The following is an 18,037-nucleotide window of genomic DNA, read 5'->3' as shown; positions in this document are numbered from 1 at the left end:
CTAACCAGGAGCTGCACAACACTGAACTGAAGTCACAGCAGGTAGCTGGTGGCCCCTTAACTCTTAGACCAGAGAGAACCTGGACTAAGTCTGAGAACAGAAATAAATGGTCCATCCATAATGAGTGCCCACTCCTCCTTCCCCAGTCACTTTTTTTTGCACTGTCAAAGGATGGAGCACCCCATGTCCCACTAAGCCAGCCACAGCCAGGTGCAGGGACAAACTACAGGGAATGAGACAGCAGCATGGCCCCACATCACTCCGGTAGTCTCACCCTCCGCTTTGCAGGGGGCATGGATCAGTAGGAACCTTCCCCAGAAGGGGTCATGGTCCTAGAGCTCCCTGGGCAGAGCTGGCTCCTGCCATCCCTAGGAGCAGCTACACTGCCATTCTTTAAGGGACTTCCCACACTACTTGTCTGACATCAGACACCGGCTGCAGGGGCCTCTGCTCACCTTGACACTTGGAACATACAAGGCACTGCTAGCTGGCTGCAGCTGCCCAGAGGATAGAGAAGCCTGGATGGGGACAGTAGTGTTGAGGTGCTACAGAGGGTGCAGGAAGCCCCAAGACAAGCACAGCCCATAGGCACAGGCTCGGGCAAGAGAGGATCAAGCTGCCTTCTCCCTTGCTCACTGAAGCCTCTGCTCCAAAGACCATGAGCAAAGGGAGCAAGCTGTGCAGCAAGACACTGCCACCCACCACTAGCTGAACAAATCAAGCAGCAACACTGGGGAAGTCTCGACCAATGCCCAGAAGAAGACCCTCATACTAGTGCCAACTCCCACACAGGACCAAGGGGGGCGGCGGGGGGGGGGAGGGGGCAGCGTCCTGTCCTGTCCTGTCCAGCAGAGGTTACACTTGCTACATGCTGTCTCGACAAGGGAGGGGCAGCAGCCCTTGAGTGAGACACAACTGAAAGGAAGAATCCTCTTGGAGGGAAATGGGAAGCACATCACAAAAGGCCTGGCAGGTGCTCTTGTCCCAGCCTGCTCTTTACACAACCACTGCTTTGCCTGCAGGCATCTGACGTGGAGGGAGCCCCTCAGCTCAGCAGCCTCCCAGAGCCCTCACCCAGGCCAATGCAGCAGCGAGGTGATGCTCCCCATGCCCCCGAGCATCTCCAGCCAGATAAGAGGTGCCAGCTGCAGCCTCAGCAGCACCAAGGCCAGTGGAATGATAGACAATTCAGACTGATATCTAAAGAACAACTGCACCACAACACATCACACAGGGCTGTGAGCAGCTCAGTTCTGCTGTTTAATGCACTAGAGAACAACTTGTTTAAACCCAAACCAGCATGAATAGGGACGTCTGCAGGAAGCTGAGGGACGTGCAGAGTCTGGAACCATGTTATCAGCTTCGTTCTATGGGGCTGCACCAACGCAAGGCAGAACTAACTGCAGAACTTCCATGGACAAGAGGACACGATGCATCTGAAGTGCAGACATATGGCTGACTCCTTTCAGCTTCTGCCCAGGGAGGCTGTGCCAATTCTATGCCATTTAGCCACACTACCAGCTTTCCCTGGCACACAGGAGCAGGAAACCACTGTACAGGGGGCAGTAAAACTGGCCAAGCAACAGCAGCTGCCCAAGATGCAGACACTGCCATGGGGCAGAATCTTCACCAGCAGTGCCAGGTAGCAAGGAGAGGGGACAAAGGAAACAGATCTTTGAAAAAAAGACAGGCTAAATGGAAAGAGGCTGGGCCCAGTGGCAGGGAGACAGCCTGCACACAGTGCCTCTGAGGGTCTGGGCATGGTGCCCATCTTTCAAGGGCGGTGCGGAGCCCTAGTGTGTACCTCCTCCAGAAAGCTCCCGTCCAGCTGCCCTCTGGGTCACCCAGTGAAAATGCAGCACTCTGAGGGCTTCTCTGAAGTAAAGGGGAAGCACCGCACAGCTCAGGAAACAAGACAAAACTCCAGGGTAGAGAAACCCCTCTGTAGCCTGCCTGTGCACCCGATTCAGGAAAGCTCCCACAACAGCTGAAGGGACCGAAAAAATCAGCACTTGTCTGAATAACCTGCACTTTCTGGGGCTGTGGGTGTAGGGGAATGGGGCAGATGTGCTACCAGCACTGATGTGAGAACCAGTTCCAGGGGTGCTGCATTTAGTGGGAGCTTCTCTTCTAAAGGAATTAAGTTAATTGGGGTATCAATGGTAGCCACCACCAGCCCTGGCCCCACCCCACCCAAGGGGAGGGAGTGAGTCAGGGATAGTCTGTGAACCTCAGCAGTTTGTGGTCAGGCTGTAGGACATGCAGTCCTGGGTGGGGATCGGCTCCTGCGACAGCCCATGAAGGCTTCACATGTTGGTGCTCATTCGCGACTGGCTGTTAGCTGGCGTGAGCTCCCCTTGGCTGCCTTCCCTTGGAGGAGACTGCAATCAGAACGAACAGAACACCCTGGTCAGGGTGGAATCCCACAGTGTGGCACCCAGCACAGAACACTCCCAGCAAGGAGGTAGAGCGCAATGGGGTGAGGATGCCCAGGGCTCATCCCTCCCTAAGAGGAACGCAGCTCATGCTGTCCAAGCCCTCAGAACACAGATCCTTTTGTCACCTGCAAACATACAGGAAGCTTGAGCCATTTTTCTGGCCACTGATCACTTGCAGCATCTCATATGTAGCTTACGGGGCTGCGGCAAACTACAGCTAGACAGCTTCAGACACCCAACCCAGCCGTAAATGGTGGCTAGCCCTGGACATCTGCGTGACACATGCTACCCACGTGCAGAGAGAACCTGTAAACTCCTCAGGGCCACCCTGGTGGGGACACCCCAATGCAGAGAGAATTCAGCACAAAAACTGAACCAGACCCGGCCCAGCTGCCTGGAATGAGCAATCAGCACCTACTCCAGTTATGAGCCACAGCCTCTGGTCAGCCTAGTAGGTTCAGTGGATGTCCCTGCTCTCTGCACATGATGCTCATGTGAGCTTGCATTCATGTGAACCCCTATTCCTCCAAGGGCGCAGTTCATCAGCAGTTACTGTCCTGTGCCAGTCAAGAGCCCTCTACTCACCTTGACATGGATCTGGTTGCGCAGAACAGCTGCCCGCAGGATCATGGCTTTGGCACGGCGCTGGAACTCCTTGCCCATTAGCAAGGACTTCTCAAAGGTGGTGCTGCGCTGGTCGACATCCCGAGCATAGAGTATCTGGAACCCACAGGGAGGCTCGGCTCAGCGGGAGCCCTTTCTACACTGCAGATCTAAGGCTGAACCACCTCTCAGGCTCAGGCCCACTTGAAAGCAGCCAGGCTAATTGCTGCTTGCTACAATAAATGCAGCTCCAGTCTCCCAGGAACAGAAATGGACACGGAGATGCAGACTGTTACCCCAGGGCCTCTTCAGTGAAAAGCAAAGCCCCCCCTTTTTTTAAAACCAGGATGGCATTTCACCAGAGGTGACCAAAGACTTGTAACACTGTGTCTCAAGCCAGCTGCTTGCCTGAGACCATAACTTGCACTCCAGCCCTGCTGCAGACAAACATGGCCTAGGGGACACTCACTTTGCTGTGCGAGTCTATTCTGGCATTGATCAGCCCCTCCAGGATCAGCTGAGTCAGCTCATCCTCCAATGCAGCCACGGTGGTGTTGAACGCAGTGGCCATCTTGCGCATGTCTGCAGACACGTAGGGGCTGAAATACTAGGGGCAAGAAAACACTCAGTTTCCAAGTGGACGTGCCCTTGCCTCCACCCCCAGCCCTCTAACACTGGGGAGGAAGGAATCAGTACTGGACCAGAGGGACACTAAGGACTGTCAGCTTGGGCCACCACATCTTAAAACGTATGTAGAGAAACAGGAGCGACAAAGATGAGATGAGGGTGGGAATACAGAAGTCAAAGCAGCAAGGATGAAGGGAGTAGGATAAGTAGCTTGGAGAGAAGAGACATGACAGCAGTTTTCTAATAGAGAAAAGGGAGCAGGCTGGTCCACTTTGCTGCAGAAGGCAGGACAACTTGCCACAGGCACCTGCTGCACATGGCAAATTTAGATACAAATCTCTGGGAGCAAGTCCTCTCAGCAGGCCAGTGCCCAAGGAAGTGGTGGTACCTTCTTTCTTGGAGATGCTGAGGCTAAGGCTGGGCAGGTATTTGTCTGGGACACCTAAAGTCCAGCAAATCTCCCGCCAGGGGCTAGACCAGCTGCCCCGGAGGGTCTCCCTGGATTCACTTCTGACCTTTGTCCAGCTCAGAGGCAGGGAGCAGTTACCTGGATAAGGGCACGATTTCGGATCTGCGTGTACAGCGTCCGGACGTGAGGTGCCAGGTACATGTCCAGCAGAAGGTTATCCTGTGCAGAAGAAGCAGAGCCTTAGGAATGGGGGAAGCCAGTAGGAGGGGGAAAAAAACTGACTACCAAGCCACGTGAAGACTATGAAATGGGAACCGGAGGACTAGCAACATGCCAGTGCGACCAGGAACGTGGCTGGAAGGATCAGCTGGTTATGGCCTTTTCTGACTGTGATTTTCACTCCTGCCTGCAAGCAAGAGACAGAGTGGAAGAGCCAACTGGGACACACCCACCACTCTGAACACCCAGCGATTCCCTCCCAGCTGGTGTGGGGCTGCCAGCCCCTGCTCCCCACTCCTTCAGACGCACCTTCATCTCGTCCAGCATCTTCAGGCAAGAGGCATACTTGGATTCATAAAACTTGAAGATGATGTCACGCACCTGAGGCTCCAGCTCCAGGAACAGTTTAAAGGAGCTGCAGATACACACGGCAATACTCAGACCTGGAGGCCCCACTGAGACATCCTGCCCCACTGCCACACCCCTTCCTCCCACGCAAGGCCTGGGCTGCGAATGTTCTCCTCACTGTCAGTACTGTGATACACCAAGTGTTAGCACTAGGCACCTGGGCTTGGGGGGGGGGGGGCAAGGCCCCCAGAAAGCAGCATGGGGCTGGTTATGGCTGAGATGCCTGTCTGCACTGCCTGCTAGCTACATTCAGCCTCCTTTTCAGGAGCACCCTTGGCTGAGCAGGTAGGCTCAGCATGCAGCTGTCCAGGAAGACAGAGCCCAGGACCCCCAGGGGAAACTGCTGATGATGCCTGACCCCACTGGAAGCCTAGCCTCAGGAATCCCAATCACTGATCTCTGCACATACCAGGCCTCTCCCTGCACTGCTGAGCACGAAGACAGGAGGGGTAAGAGAGACACAGTTCCCCCACTCCTGCACCAGATGAATGCACCCATAGCACAGAGGGGGCAAAGAGTCAGAAGCAGGACAGCAGGTGCTTCTGCAACTGGGGAGAGTATCTAGAATTAAGATAAGCTTTGTAGAGGCATTAAGAGCTTGGCTGAAATCCTGTGGCTCAATCTCAAAATCCTCACGCCTGATAGCAAAATGCCTACCTGCTACTGCTGCAGAGAGGAGACCAGTCCACACAGACCAAGGCTCTGATCTGCTCTGGCTGTTCCCACCTAAACTCCTGCCCTTTTAACAGAGAACCCAGCTAACATCAAAGGGTTGGGTGCCTAATGGGGCAAGGAATGGGCACCTCAGCTGCCTCCTGTCCTGCAGAGCCAAGCCCGTGTCCAGATCTGCCCACCCCCAAACTCTACTGAGGACACTGCCCACCTGCTGGAGATGACGTTGCGCTGAAGCTCCTGACGGTCAAACGTGGCCAGTGCGCAGAGGCCACCATACACAGCTACATTGCTAGGAGACAACAGCTGAAGAGAGAGCCAAACTAATAAGTCAATCAGGGCACTGCTACCTGGCTCCAGGCAGGGGCTGGGGAGGAAGGTGTGGGCACGGTGGGGCCTGCCTCCCAAACTCCTTGTCTACAGGGCTGGCTTGGCAAATGCAGAGACCAAGTACCAATGTGGACATGCCCTAGGTCAGTTCCCTGCCCCGGAAGATGTCCCATGCAGCTTTGGACAAGTCATTAGCATTAGCCTCCCTGGGCCTCAACTTCCTCTGTGCACAGGGATAACTACCATCACCCCAGACAGCAGGGCAGCACCATGAAGAGACACATACTAAAGACTGAGAGGCCCATACATAACTCTAAAAGGACACAACAGCCTTGAGACACTTGCACCTACCTCTCCGCAGTCCTTACCTCTGGAAAGTCACAGTGGTCAAAAGAGGCCAACAAGAAGCACTTCGCTGCCTGTTTGTATTTCCGAGCTGCTAGTTCAGCCAAGCCTAAGAACAGAGAGAGTCAGGTCTCTGTTCCCAAGAACACACGCTAGCTGTGGCACAAGCAACAAGTGCAGGGAAGCACAGCCTATGCCAGGTCAGCATACAGCAACCAGAGCTGGAAGAATCACTGTATGGCCCCTTATTTGGCAGAGCTCTGGGACAGAGAAGAAAGGGCTGGAGCCAACACAAGGGAGGTCCATCACCGCCCTGGCTCCCGATTCCTGCTAGGAGTGTGCAGTGCAAGGGGTCAGTGGGGGCACCGAGTACTCCCTGGTGCCCGTACCCCAGACCTCTTTAGTGGGAAGGGCAGCAGCCCAGGGCATCCCAGGTGCTGTGGCGCTCTCTCACCTGCCGCACACTTCAGTTTGGTCAGGATTGCCTGCGTCTGGCTGTCTCTTTCTCCTCGTTGCTGTTGGGTGAAAAGAACATCAGTAAGTCCCAACCCAGCACCTTCCTTTGGGGGGAGGACAACAAACAGCTTTGGGGGCTGCCATGGTGATGTTCAGTGCAGTCACGAGTGCAGGAAGGCAGGGGACAGTCTCACAAGGGAACCAGTTTTGCTGATCCCTTCGTAGGACCACACTCACTGAGTGCTCTTCACGGCTTCCACCTAGTGTCCACCCTTAGCAAGTAATACAGTGGGTTTCTGCACCACTCAGAGAGAGCCAAAAGGTCCCAGACCTGTGTTGCTACAGAGACAGGGGGCCCAGAGGGAGCAGGCACCGTGCTGCAGGGTGGCACCAAGCTCCCAGTCAGATGGGAAGGAAGGGGTAGCAGGAGTGAGCAGATGCAGCACCGAGAAAGGGGTGGTCAAGGCAGGAGGGCCCTGCCCAGGGTGGGAAGCAGAGGGAACGTGCTGAGGACAGGCGGAGACAGATGCGCTTACCTCTGCGATCTCTGGCGTGGACTCCGCCTTGCTCACATAGCTCAGGACATGCGACCAGTTCTGGAGGTAAACGCTGACCTGCTCAAGCACATGGAGCCCATCAGCAGCAGTAGGGTTGTGAGCCAGCGATGCCACCTGCTGGCCACACTGGGCCACGGCAGGCAGGGCACAGGGGACTGCAGCCTGCGCAGCTTCTGCACTGGACACGCTCCCTCCCTCAGGTCAGGGACCGCAGGGCACGCTCCCTCCCTCAGGTCAGGGACCGCAGGGCACGCTACCTTGATGACATTGAGGCACATGTTAATCACATGCTTCGCACTGGTGCAATAGTCACGGGCTCTCGAATAGCACTTAAGGGCATTGCTGAGGTCTCCGCAATCGAGGTAGTGATCACCCAGGTCATCGTGGCCTCTCCTGGAAAAGAGGATTAAGAGCAGAACCGTACGCTTGGGCAGGGAAATTCCGGTAAGTGCAGGGCTCCCTGGGACAAGAGTTTGTGCCACCTGACCCATCACAGCCACCCACTGCCCCCTGAGCCTGAGTCAGAGGAACCCGCTCTTTTCCTCACCTGATGCTCTCCTTGATCGAATTTCCCTTGTAGTTTTTCAGGTCAGTGTCCAGCTTTTCCAGTTTGAGAAGGGCTTTCTTGCGTGTGGCCTCAACCCAGGCAGTATCAAGCGGAGGGGGCTCAATCCCACCATCTGGGACTGCATCAGGGGTGTTCTGCAGTTCTCTGAAGGGGAGGACACAGCTTAGCCAGGCAGGTCAGCTGCAAGCTCTTCCAGACAGGGCTGCTGCTTGTGTGACACAGCTCTCCAGGCACACAGCACTGTGCCTGCCCACGGCCCCATGCCCCCCCACACCAACACAAGGGGAAAAGAAAGGGATATGATCAGCTGTACAAGTTCTGCCTCCTGAGCAGCTCGAACACTGCCTGGTTTGCTGTTGTAACTGGCTACGAACCCTCTTCCTCACCTTTGCAGGAGTCCGATGAATGACCAGGCTCCTGGTGGGCTGGAAAACAAGCAGCTCACTCTGTGGCTCAAAGGACAGAGGGTCACACTGGTCGCACAGTGGTGCGGGGAGCAACTATCCCATTGCATCAACCATGGACCAGTCAATAAACCCCCTTGCAAGCTCTTCCACGTGGCTCACAGCAGGCACACAGTCCAGTGGCCTGCTCCCTTCCCAAGATATTCTGACCAGCTAGACTGCCAGGACTTGATGCCAAGGTTGAAGAAGGCTCTAACAAAGGGGACACAGCACAGCCATGAAAGGGACAACACATGAGTCAGCTCAGAATTTCCTGCTTGAGCTGAATCCCTTGTCTAGGCCACAGGCATTGTCAGTAACTGGAACACCACAGTGGCAAGGGTAGACTCTGAACCTCACATAAACCTGAATTATGACAGCATGTATTTAAGCTTGCATTTAGCTGTAAGAGCAAGCCTGGGAAAATAGAGGAAGCATTTATTAATCCAGACCACTAATACTAGGTTAGGTCAAGTGTGAATAATTGGTTTTACAGTGCTCGGTAGCAATTAAAAGTAACACCTGATATGTTGGCTTCCAATAAGAAAGGCTGAATTGCATGGAGTCACCCAGAAACCTGTTGAAAGTATGCGTCTGTCAGCTGAATGTGGCAGGGCAGAGATGTGGGAGCACTTATTGCCAGCCTTAACCATTTGCAAGAGGCCTGTGTCAAGCTACTGACTCAAGCAGGAGGCGCCCAAGCCCATTTCTGAGAAACTGCAGAGTGACCCTTCACACACGTGACACCTGGCCCAGTCAGCAAAGTACCGAAAGCAATTCGCATGTCCAGCTCAACCAGATCCAATTAAACAGAACACACAGCTGAAAGAAGACATCATAAAAGAAAGCCCTAAATTAGAAAATCCATATATACTGGTAATATTGACTGACGTAAAACAATGTACCAGTCAATTTTTCTGTAACAGAGATATCTGTGGTAAGGTTCTTAGATAAGCTGTAAGAACAAAGCAGCCATGTCAGAAGACCATAAACCAAGATAAGGATGAAACAGAGCAGTGGCAACATTCCATGAAGGAAGCAGGATACTCTCCCTCTCCAGAAAAGGTGCTGGCCGTAGGATATAAATTCCAACTACCAAACACTTTCAAAGTCCATGAAAGAACCTGGCTAGGCTAGTTCCACAGTTTCACTGAAATTCACAGATTATGAATAAAACCCATCAGAGGTTGTTTATTAAAATGTCAGAACAAGCCACCTATGCAATGTAGGATATAAACCAAAAGAAAAAAAAGAAAAGAAAAAGAACTCTGAAAATTCAAGACACGCTAGACAGTTTGTGCATCACTTCTGTCCTGAGGTCTTCCCAGCTGGTACGGGTGAGACTGTCTCTATTGTGCTGTTTCAGGTCACTAGACAGGCATTGGAATAAATGTTTGTTCTTGTGCTTTTGGGGTACAACAGAAAAGGGTCAGGCTGTAGAACCTTGTCTTTTGCCTCTTTTGTAACTGAGTGGTGATAATTAAAGGAACTGTAACTGTACCTTAATTTGTGCCTAAAGGGCCCTCAGGGAAAACAGAGCTGTACCTTAATTCTGTAACTAAACTTGCAAAAGAGGCTCTAGTCACAGATGGGCTGCAATCCTGTTTCTCGAAAGGCTGAACAGTCCTGAGTTTTTGGTAATGCCCTCCGCTGACATTTCATTTCAGATGAATTATGTCTACTGTGGTTTAACCAGTGACAGGAAACCACACCTGATCCAGCCATTTCCTTCCAAGCACATGCAAAACCAGTAAGCCTCAATACACTGCCATGCAGGGCACAACCATCCCAGCCCAGGACAAAAGGCTCTCGGTACAGATTAGTCAAGAACCCAGCAAACATGCATTTTAACTAGAGACCCAGACAGAAACTGTGGATCAAATGTGAGACAGACCACAGCCACATGCAAATGTTAGTCTTGCTATGGGGCCTTGGCTAAGCAGAAAAGCAAATATTTAGCAGGTTTTTAGGCTGACAGGAAGTGAGAGCCCCTGGAAGAAAATGGATTGGGTTCCCTATGACGGAGACCACTCCATGCACAACAGGAACTTGAGAGCAGCACCCACGCATGACCATCACTAGTCCCAAGTAATGGTCACAGGCTAAGAAAACAGACCCTTCTGCATGTCTGAATCCCTGCTAGAGGCAAGTCCAGTTTTGCAGAGCCCAATGCCAGACTCCTGTCTGACTGACACAGGAGCATGATGACAGCCTGCACAGAGGTTTCCCTGTCCACACATGCTTGTCTGGTCAAAGCACCTGCCCCTGCCGCGTACCTGGTGGCCTCAGACAGTTTTCGATGGATTTCTTCATAAACATCAACATTGAAAGTTCTTTGGACGAAGGACAGTGCCATCTTGAGGGCTTCCACCCGGAGCTGGGGGCAGTGGTCAGCAATAAACTGCAGGCGCTCAATCCGCATCAGGCCACTGTAACTGGAGGCATACTGCTCCAGATCCTGTGAACAAACCCAGCCCGTGGGAAGGAATGGTGTCAGTACCCCACGGCCACACCTTGTCCGTCACAGCCTTGACAAGAACTGAGGACAGGAACTCTCATTCCTGCCTCTCTCACCATTCGAGTCCATTCGCTAGGGTGCCATGTGTCTCACCATAACTCAGGGTTTACCACAGGCCCAGCTACTGGCCCCACCTATTGCTAAGGGTGCCTGACACTTCTCATGTTAAGAGTCTGCTGCCAGTTGTTAGTAACTTTACCTGACTGTAACCATTCAGACTGAAACAGTCCAGGGAGGCTCTCTGCCTCAGATTTTTGGTAAATGTCAGCCTTTTCCAAGAATAAGAGGAAGCAAAAATCCATGAACACATGCTACTATTCCAGCAGGGGCCTTGCCTGATCCAGCACACTGGATGGACGGGATTGTGTTTAGTGACAATTTGTCTTAAGAATTCCTGCTTCACGTCCTGCAGAGGGTACAAGGGGTGTAGGAAAGCAGGCAGGGGTACCGCAGAAAGGAAAAGGAGGTTTTTGTGCCAAGTTCCCAGGTGGTGCTGAGCAAATCATTTAAAACTATGATTTTTTGGCTAGTGATCTCATTTCCTGGACGCCTGACTTGAGACCCAGGGATCTGATCTGCAGAAAAGCCACAAGCTCACAGTTGCAACTGAAACCCAAGAGCTGTTTTGAATGTGAAGAGCTCTGAGAAATCAGGTGCTAAGTATCTCAAATACGGCACTCAAAATTAACAAGCATTTTTTAACTTACTCGCCCAGCCGTGCCTCACTCCCTATCCATAAAATGGAGACAACACCCCTCATCTTACAGGAGTGTTGTGTGAAGCAGATTCTAAAGTGATGAGACCCACAGAAAAAGCCCATGGAGAAATTAATACTGTTGTCTTCAGAACAGTGTTTGAACATTACAAAACAAGTAAGTTACAGGACCACAGAGACAGAATACTGTACAGAAACTCACAACGTGAGCAACTTCCATGCTGTGCAGTCAGAGAGGCAGGGGCTCTGTGAAAACAACAGTACATGATCATGCAATTGCACATGAATAGGGGGTGCAAATTAAGGTTGCACATACAAGCTTACTTCTAGCTTTTTCTCCCCTTTAAGTGGTTTACAGTAGTGCTCTGCTAAGAAAGCAGTTGTGCGTGTCATGTACATCTTGTTGTCATTCATTGTTAATTTCTCCAAAGACTGGGCTTGGGCAACCATTCTTCATTCTAGCGAAGCTGGTCACTGGTCAGGGGCTCACAAAGGAAATGGTTGCTAAAGACACCAGTACCATTCATACGGCCAGATCACGACATCCTGCCTACTAACTGGTGGGGAAGGCAGCCCTCCAAAGCTCTGCTCTTTGGAAGTTCCAATCAATCTCATCCTGGAAGCTTCAAACACAATTAAGGATCCTATTGAACAGGATCCTTAGTGAAATTCAATTTAACAATCCATTTTAAGAGAGAGCACCCTCCCCCAAAAAACCTATTTCTGGGTATCAGAGGATCTACTGACCCACCTGAGAAGGTGCTTACAACATGCTGCCCATACCAGCTCCCCACCCTCAGCCAAGACTGGCACAGGAGAAGAGGCTCTGGGACAGCTTGCTGGTCAGTCCCACCCACCACCTTCCACAGGAGACATGCTGCCAATCTGTGGCTTCAAGATTTACAAGGGGTGAATGAGGAAAGAGTCCTTTAAAGACACTGCCAAGGAAGAGGCCCTGGACAAGCCGTGCCATCCCTCTGCCCCCCCCATACGTACCAGAGTGGGGTTCTCCACCACGTAGTTGATATCGGGTGCATTCTGCTGGTCTTCCTGTGGATCCACATCAATCTGCATGGGCTCCACTGCACCCTGCAACAACGAAGTGTGGCATCAACTGCAGCTCACTTGCATCCCTGCAGGGAACACACCCAGCACCCCTGCTGGGCTCAACCTACAGAGACTCCACTTCACTGCAGCAGAAAGGAGACACTGCTCTTGAAGACCTTCCTGTTCCAGATGCCCCAGCAGTTCCCTCCCAGAATGGAGGTCTCCTCCAAAGCAAGTAGCAGGGCTCTCCACAATTCACAGTGCTCCCCATCCTTGCTGGCGACGGCAAGCAGCGCCCTCAGGCTGTCGGTGGAAAGTGCTGTGGCATTTCTGGCATAGGACCTGCCCCCACAGGCACCCCGCTGCCTTCCCGGAGCAGCACCAGGATGCCAGCCGAGGGACACACAAGCCAGGCCTGAACACACGTCCATTCACCACACCAGCACCCTCCGTGTCTACCCTCTGGTCCTACTCAGGGCTCTCCATCTAGCCCATCAAGCGGAACACAGAAAACACAAACAAAGCAACAGGCGCGACGGGAGCCGGGGACTGACGTGACCCCATGTTTTGCGGGGGTGAACGCAAATGCATTAGGAAAGGGATCACAGACTGTGAAGCTGGAGGGAACCTCAGGAGACTGCCAGGGCCAGCCCCCACACTAGGCAGGATCACCCAGGTACAGATTAATGGCAGAGCAATGCCCCGGTGTAACTCCCCGCTGGGACCTCTCACTCGGGGCCAGGATACCGTTCCTGCCGGCAGCGGCAACCACGTCCTCTCGGGAATTGTGCACGGGGGCGACTCGCCGCAGCTGGTGTTCAGCGCTGGGCGTGCCAGAGCCCCCGTGGCGCTGGAAGCATGGCCGAACCATCGGCTTGGGCAGCCGTTCAGTCGCTAGACCCGGCCCGGCCCGGCCCGGCCGCAGACGTCGCTCGGCGGCTCACGCTCTACTCGGGACTGTTCGTCCTCACGCCGCCCGTGTGCGCTCCCCGCCTCCCGCGCCGCGACCGGCACAAGCAGACGCGCAGTCCCGGCCGCGAGGCACCAGGACGCAGCGACCGCGACCCGAGCCGAGCCCCGGCCCCGCTTCACGGCCTCCTGCATCGGGCTCCTAGTACGCGGGTGCAGCACGACGCGCAGAGCGGGGCCGCCCTCATGGCCCGCCCCAGCCCCAGCGGCGACACCAGCCCCAGCGAGAAGTTCCTAGGGGCGCTAAAGCCGGAGGGCCGGGTCACTACCTGCAGGTTGAAGACCTGGACAGGCAGCGGCATCCTCCCGACGCGCCGCTTCCGGTGACCCCGCGCGTGCACTTCCGGGGCAACAGCACGCACTTCCTGGGCCGCGCGGCGGTGACGGCGGCCCGGCCGCAGGTGACGCCTTAAAGGGCCCGCGCCCCCCGGGGCGATGCGGCTGCGCCGCCGGCTCCGGGCCCGGCCGGGGGCCGCAGTATGAGCCGCTGCGCGGGGCTGGGCCGCGCGGGCCTCGCGCTGGGCGTCACGTCGTGTGCTTGCCTCCTGCTGCTGCTACCCCGCGCCGCCCCGCCGCCGCCGCCCGGCCCCCGCCCCGGGCCCGCCCGCCACCAGCCCCCGCCCGGCCTCGGCCCCGGCCCCGGCCCCGGCCTCACGGCGCGCCCGGGCCAGGCGGCGGCCGAGACCGGGGCGGGGGCGGAGCCCGGGGAGCGCCTGGCGCTCGCCGACGTCTTCATCGCCGTCAAGACCACGCGCCAGTTCCACCGCTCGCGGCTCGACCTGCTGCTGCGCACCTGGATCTCCCGCGCCCGCGCCCAGGTCAGCGCCCCCGGCCCCGCCCGGCCCCGGGCCCCGAGCCGCGGGCGGGGAAGCAGCAAGTCCCCGCTGTCTTTGTCTCTCGCAGACGTTCATCTTCACGGACTGGGAGGACCGCGAGCTGCGCCTGCGAGCAGGTGAGCGCCGTCGCCTCCGTGCCCCGTGGGGGCTGGAAGCAGGAGCGAGCAGCTGCTGCACCGCCCTCGCTTCCGGCCCGCTCGAGTCCTCGGGCGTCGTGCGGACGCTGGTCCTGCTCCCCAACGTTGGCTGCTCCTTTCTGCGCACTGCAGCCACGTGCCCGGGGCACTCCCCCTGGGTTTGCCGTCCCCCTGTGTCGTGGATGAGCTGCCGGGGTGAGCGCCCGCTCTGTGCGGCGGCTCCATCGCAAGCGTTCCTCCCTCTGCGCCAGGTGATCGTGTGATCAACACCAACTGCTCCGCTGTGCACACGCGCCAGGCCCTGTGCTGCAAGATGTCCGTGGAGTACGACAAGTTCCTGGAGTCTGGGCAGAAGTACGTGTGGAAGGGGGTGGCAGCCTCTCCCCTTCTGCTGGGACCCCAGGACCATCTCGGGGGATGCGTGGAGCCCTGCGCTCCCCTCCTCGCTGCCTCAGCTGACTGGCCGTTTCCCCTGCCGTTCGCCAGGTGGTTTTGCCACGTTGATGACGACAACTACGTGAATCCCCGGGCGCTCCTGCGCCTCCTCTCTGCCTTCTCGCACAGCCAAGATGTCTATGTGGGAAGGCCAAGCCTGGACCACCCCATGGAGGCAGCGGACCACGCGCGGAGTGATGGATCAGTAAGCACATTGTGCACGCATGTGGCTGAGCTGTTGCACCCTGACTGAGACCCAGGGCAGATAGGTCGGCTACCTACTAGCACAGGGGTTAGCAATGTTTCTGGACCAAGTGCCAAAAACACCCACAGCCTCAACTTGTAAGATGTTCGTGTGCCAGAGCAGGTGGCAGGGGAACCGCAAGGGCCCAATCCTCATTGTGGCAGGGGAGCCCCAGCCCCTTCCCCTTTGCCAGCCTCAAGCCGTGTGCGCCAAGTAAAATGCCTTCACGTGCCATGCTCTGGCACTCGTGCCGGGGGCTGCCTGCCCCTGTACTAGTGCACTCCCCTTCCTGGAGCCTTCCCCTTGTAGAGGACAGCTGCCCTGCTCGCGCGCTGCCATGCTGAAGGTGCATCCTGCACGCCAGGGCCCAGGCTGCCCCCACGCAGACAGCCAGGCTAGCAAACCAAGGCTCTTGCCTGATTGGCTTTGCCAGGCCCCAGAACCACATCCAAAACAGAGTGAGATGTGGGCAGGCTCGGCCGTAGGCAGAGCAGGGTCTGCCCTGCTCTGCACCAGGACTCCCGTTCTCTCCCCACTGCTCCCAGTTTGACTTGGACTTTGCAGATCTAGGTCCAGGGAAGTGGTGTTTGCCTGAGGGGAGAGTGTCCACAAAAAGCTGGAAGGATCAGAGCTGGCCTGAGCCCCCTCATGCTGCAGAGCAGCAGATCCCCCTTCTGGCCCAGGCAGGTGGGAGAAGTCGGGCATCGCTTACGAGTGTCTCTTGTTGCTCTTGCTGTTTGCCAGACAACCGTGAAGTTCTGGTTTGCCACTGGCGGGGCAGGGTTCTGCATCAGCCGGGGCCTGGCCCTGAAGATGAGCCCCTGGGCTAGGTAAATATGGTTCAGCATCAGGCTGTGGGCTTGGGAGGGTGCAGGGTGTATTAGATCCTCAGTCTCCCCTGCTTTGTTGAATAGCTTGGGCAACTTCATCAGCACTGCGGAGAGGGTCCGTCTGCCCGATGACTGCACCATCGGCTACATCATTGAGGGGCTGCTGGATGTGAGGCTGCTGCACAGTCCCCTGTTCCACTCCCACCTGGAGAATCTGCAGAGGCTGCAAGGCGAGGCAGTGCTGCAGCAGGTAGGGACAAGCCTCAGGCTTTGCTCAGTGCAGTCCCTGGCCAGACAGCTGCTGCCCACCTGAGCAGGGAAACGCTGCTCTTCGGGCTTCATGCCCCCTAGGCCCTTCTTTATCCTTTCTGAGTTCTGCTCCTGGGTCCCAGCATTTGCTGATTGTCGCAGGTCAAGATGCGGAGCAGCCTCTGTTGAGGGAATCCAACCCCCCGTGCTGGCTTGAAATCACTGTTGCGGTCCTGTGGTGTGCAGGCGACGGGTAGAGCTGAGGTGGGGCCAAGCTCATGGTTCCCTGGCGCAGTGCTAGCTGAGACCATCCCTACAGCCTCAATGGGCAGTGCCGGTGCGCTGCCAGGGCCAGGGCCACGTCCATGCTTGGCAGAATCTCTGCAGCGTTGCTGGGATGCCAGCGATAAATCCAGCCTTGCCCCCTGAGTCAAGCTGCAAGAGCCAATCCCTTCATCTTGCTGCTCTAAAGACTGTTGCGGAACTGAACTCTTGGGCTTGGAAGCAAGAAGATGCTCCTTGTAGCCTTTGCCCTGTTCCCCTATCGGGCTTCTTTGCTGCCTGCCCCTCTGTCACTGCATAGCCTGAGCAAACTTGCCTGTGCTTCCAGGTCACCCTGAGTTATGGCGGCCCTGAGAACAAGCACAATGTTGTGAGCGTGGGAGGAGCGTTCGGCCTGCAGCAGGATCCAACGCGGTGAGTCTGCTTCTGAACAAGCGCCCCTGCCTTGTCCGGGCTCACTGGACATGCTGAGATCAGGCTTGTGCTAAAGCAGGGTCTTCACCAGCTCACATGTAGCCACCATGCTCCTGCTGGGATGCCTGGACACAGACCCACTCCCATCTCATGTCCTCTGTCTCCCTCTTCACAGATTCAGATCTGTTCACTGTCTCCTCTATCCTGACACTACCTGGTGCCCGTCTAAGAAGACTGTGTGACTTCTCTGACAGCTGGTGTCTTACCTGCCCTGCACAAAAACAGGCAGGCCCCAGCTGAGATCAGTGCGCTGCCTCCTGGGCAGGTGGACAAAGCAATCTGCAACAGCACTGCCTTCCCCTTGAGCCACGTGGGGGGAGATGCCACCTGGAACCATTCAGATGCAAAGCTCTCCCACTCCTTGCCCCATGCTCTCAGCTCTTCACATTGTGCCAGGCTGGGGGGCACCAGTCCCTTCCAGCCTCTGGAAATGCAGGGAACACAGTACCAGGAAGCGCAGCAGTGGCACTGCCAGCGTGGGAGGGCTCCCAAGTAGCCCAGCAGCTGGAGGGCAGGGAGGGGTTTTCATTTAGTCTCAGGGCCTGAGCCAGAAACCTGAGCCTCCTGCCCCTCAAAGCCCAATGCCAGCCTCTGTGCAGGCATGGCTCTGCGTTGGAAATACACGGAGCAAGCTCTCTGCTTGGTCCCTCTGCTCTCTGAAGTTTGAGCCTGGCCCTGTGTGGGCTGCCTGCTGTATTGGTGGTTGCTGTGGCCTGAGCCGTTTGGTCTCTGCTCAGTTGCGTCCCTGTGTCACAGGGAAGTGCCAGCTGCTGCGCTCCCTGGCCCAGGACCCATGGGGCTGCCAGCGGTTCATTTTCTCCACGTTGCCCATCCCCTTGTAGGAGGTTCCTGGGGCCTCTGACCTCCCCTGGCTCCCAGCCCTGGGACACGGTGGGTGAGGGGTGGGTAGGTGCCCCTCCTGTGGGAGTGAGGCAGCAGCACCGCGGGGGGGCCCAGCTGCCCCACGACCTGTGGCTTCCCACCCGGTTCAAGGTCTGAGCCTTGGCTTCCTGCAGCGTTGTCCCAGCTCTGGGTCACCGCTGGGCACGGACTCCGCTGCAGCCTCGGCTCCCAGGCGCCGGCGGCCTCCCTGGTGTTTGGGGCTGGACGCGCTGCAGCGAGCAAGGGCCTGGCTGAAGCTGTCAAGCGCTCTGGCTGCCTGGGGGCTCGGGGCTGCGGGCCCCTCCTGCCTGCCAATAAACGTATTTAAGAGCCGGTGTCTGCGC

The 18,037-nt window shown here is 56.2% G+C and overlaps 2 protein-coding genes across 4 annotated transcripts; one reads left to right on the top strand and one right to left on the bottom strand.

Annotated features, from left to right (window-relative positions):
- Positions 1–1,231: 1,231 nt before the first annotated feature.
- Positions 1,232–13,725, bottom strand: GPS1 (G protein pathway suppressor 1). 3 transcript variants are annotated; one of them, XM_090059518.1, is made up of 15 exons: positions 13,594–13,725; positions 12,305–12,397; positions 10,352–10,533; positions 8,019–8,057; positions 7,612–7,776; positions 7,322–7,457; positions 7,044–7,121; positions 6,506–6,566; positions 6,075–6,160; positions 5,588–5,682; positions 4,606–4,711; positions 4,216–4,296; positions 3,511–3,648; positions 3,024–3,158; positions 1,232–2,381 (listed from the first exon to the last, which is right to left on the bottom strand). In XM_090059518.1, exons 1-15 carry the CDS (start codon positions 13,624–13,626, stop codon positions 2,307–2,309), a joined length of 1,503 nt encoding a protein of 500 aa, XP_089915644.1. In that variant the 5' UTR covers positions 13,627–13,725; the 3' UTR covers positions 1,232–2,306. The 3 variants fall into 3 exon arrangements, with proteins under 3 accessions (XP_089915644.1, XP_089915643.1, XP_089915642.1); XM_090059517.1 differs by lacking the exon at positions 8,019–8,057; XM_090059516.1 differs by lacking the exons at positions 8,019–8,057; positions 13,594–13,725 and adding an exon at positions 12,484–12,622.
- A 78-nt stretch (positions 13,726–13,803) lies between these two features.
- On the top strand, positions 13,804–18,026 carry RFNG (RFNG O-fucosylpeptide 3-beta-N-acetylglucosaminyltransferase). Its single transcript, XM_090059526.1, has 8 exons — positions 13,804–14,142; positions 14,228–14,276; positions 14,549–14,651; positions 14,784–14,937; positions 15,721–15,806; positions 15,891–16,056; positions 16,666–16,751; positions 16,927–18,026. Exons 1-8 carry the CDS (start codon positions 13,804–13,806, stop codon positions 16,991–16,993), a joined length of 1,050 nt encoding a protein of 349 aa, XP_089915652.1. The 3' UTR covers positions 16,994–18,026.
- The last annotated feature ends 11 nt before the right edge of the window (positions 18,027–18,037 follow it).

Source organism: Crocodylus siamensis, chromosome 8 (assembly GCF_052110815.1).
Source record: "Crocodylus siamensis isolate JL-2025a chromosome 8, ASM5211081v1, whole genome shotgun sequence".
Lineage (NCBI taxonomy): Eukaryota > Metazoa > Chordata > Crocodylia > Crocodylidae > Crocodylus > Crocodylus siamensis.
Note: the sequence above shows the minus strand (reverse complement) of the source record. Positions and strands in the feature narration are given on the sequence as shown.

Excerpts from the sequence above, each read along its gene's own strand:
- GPS1 (XM_090059518.1), bottom strand. The coding sequence starts at position 13,626 with ATGCCGCTGCCTGTCCAGGTCTTCAACCTGCAG. Across the intron at positions 4,712-5,587 it reads CGCAACGTCATCTCCAGCAG|CTCCTTTAAACTGTTCCTGG; the intron begins GTGGGCAGTGTC and ends GTGTATCTGCAG. Across the intron at positions 3,649-4,215 it reads GAAATCGTGCCCTTATCCAG|TATTTCAGCCCCTACGTGTC; the intron begins GTAACTGCTCCC and ends TCTTGCCCCTAG.
- RFNG (XM_090059526.1), top strand. The coding sequence starts at position 13,804 with ATGAGCCGCTGCGCGGGGCTGGGCCGCGCGGGCCTCGCGCTGGGCGTC. Across the intron at positions 14,938-15,720 it reads ACGCGCGGAGTGATGGATCA|ACAACCGTGAAGTTCTGGTT; the intron begins GTAAGCACATTG and ends GCTGTTTGCCAG. Across the intron at positions 16,752-16,926 it reads CTGCAGCAGGATCCAACGCG|ATTCAGATCTGTTCACTGTC; the intron begins GTGAGTCTGCTT and ends CCCTCTTCACAG.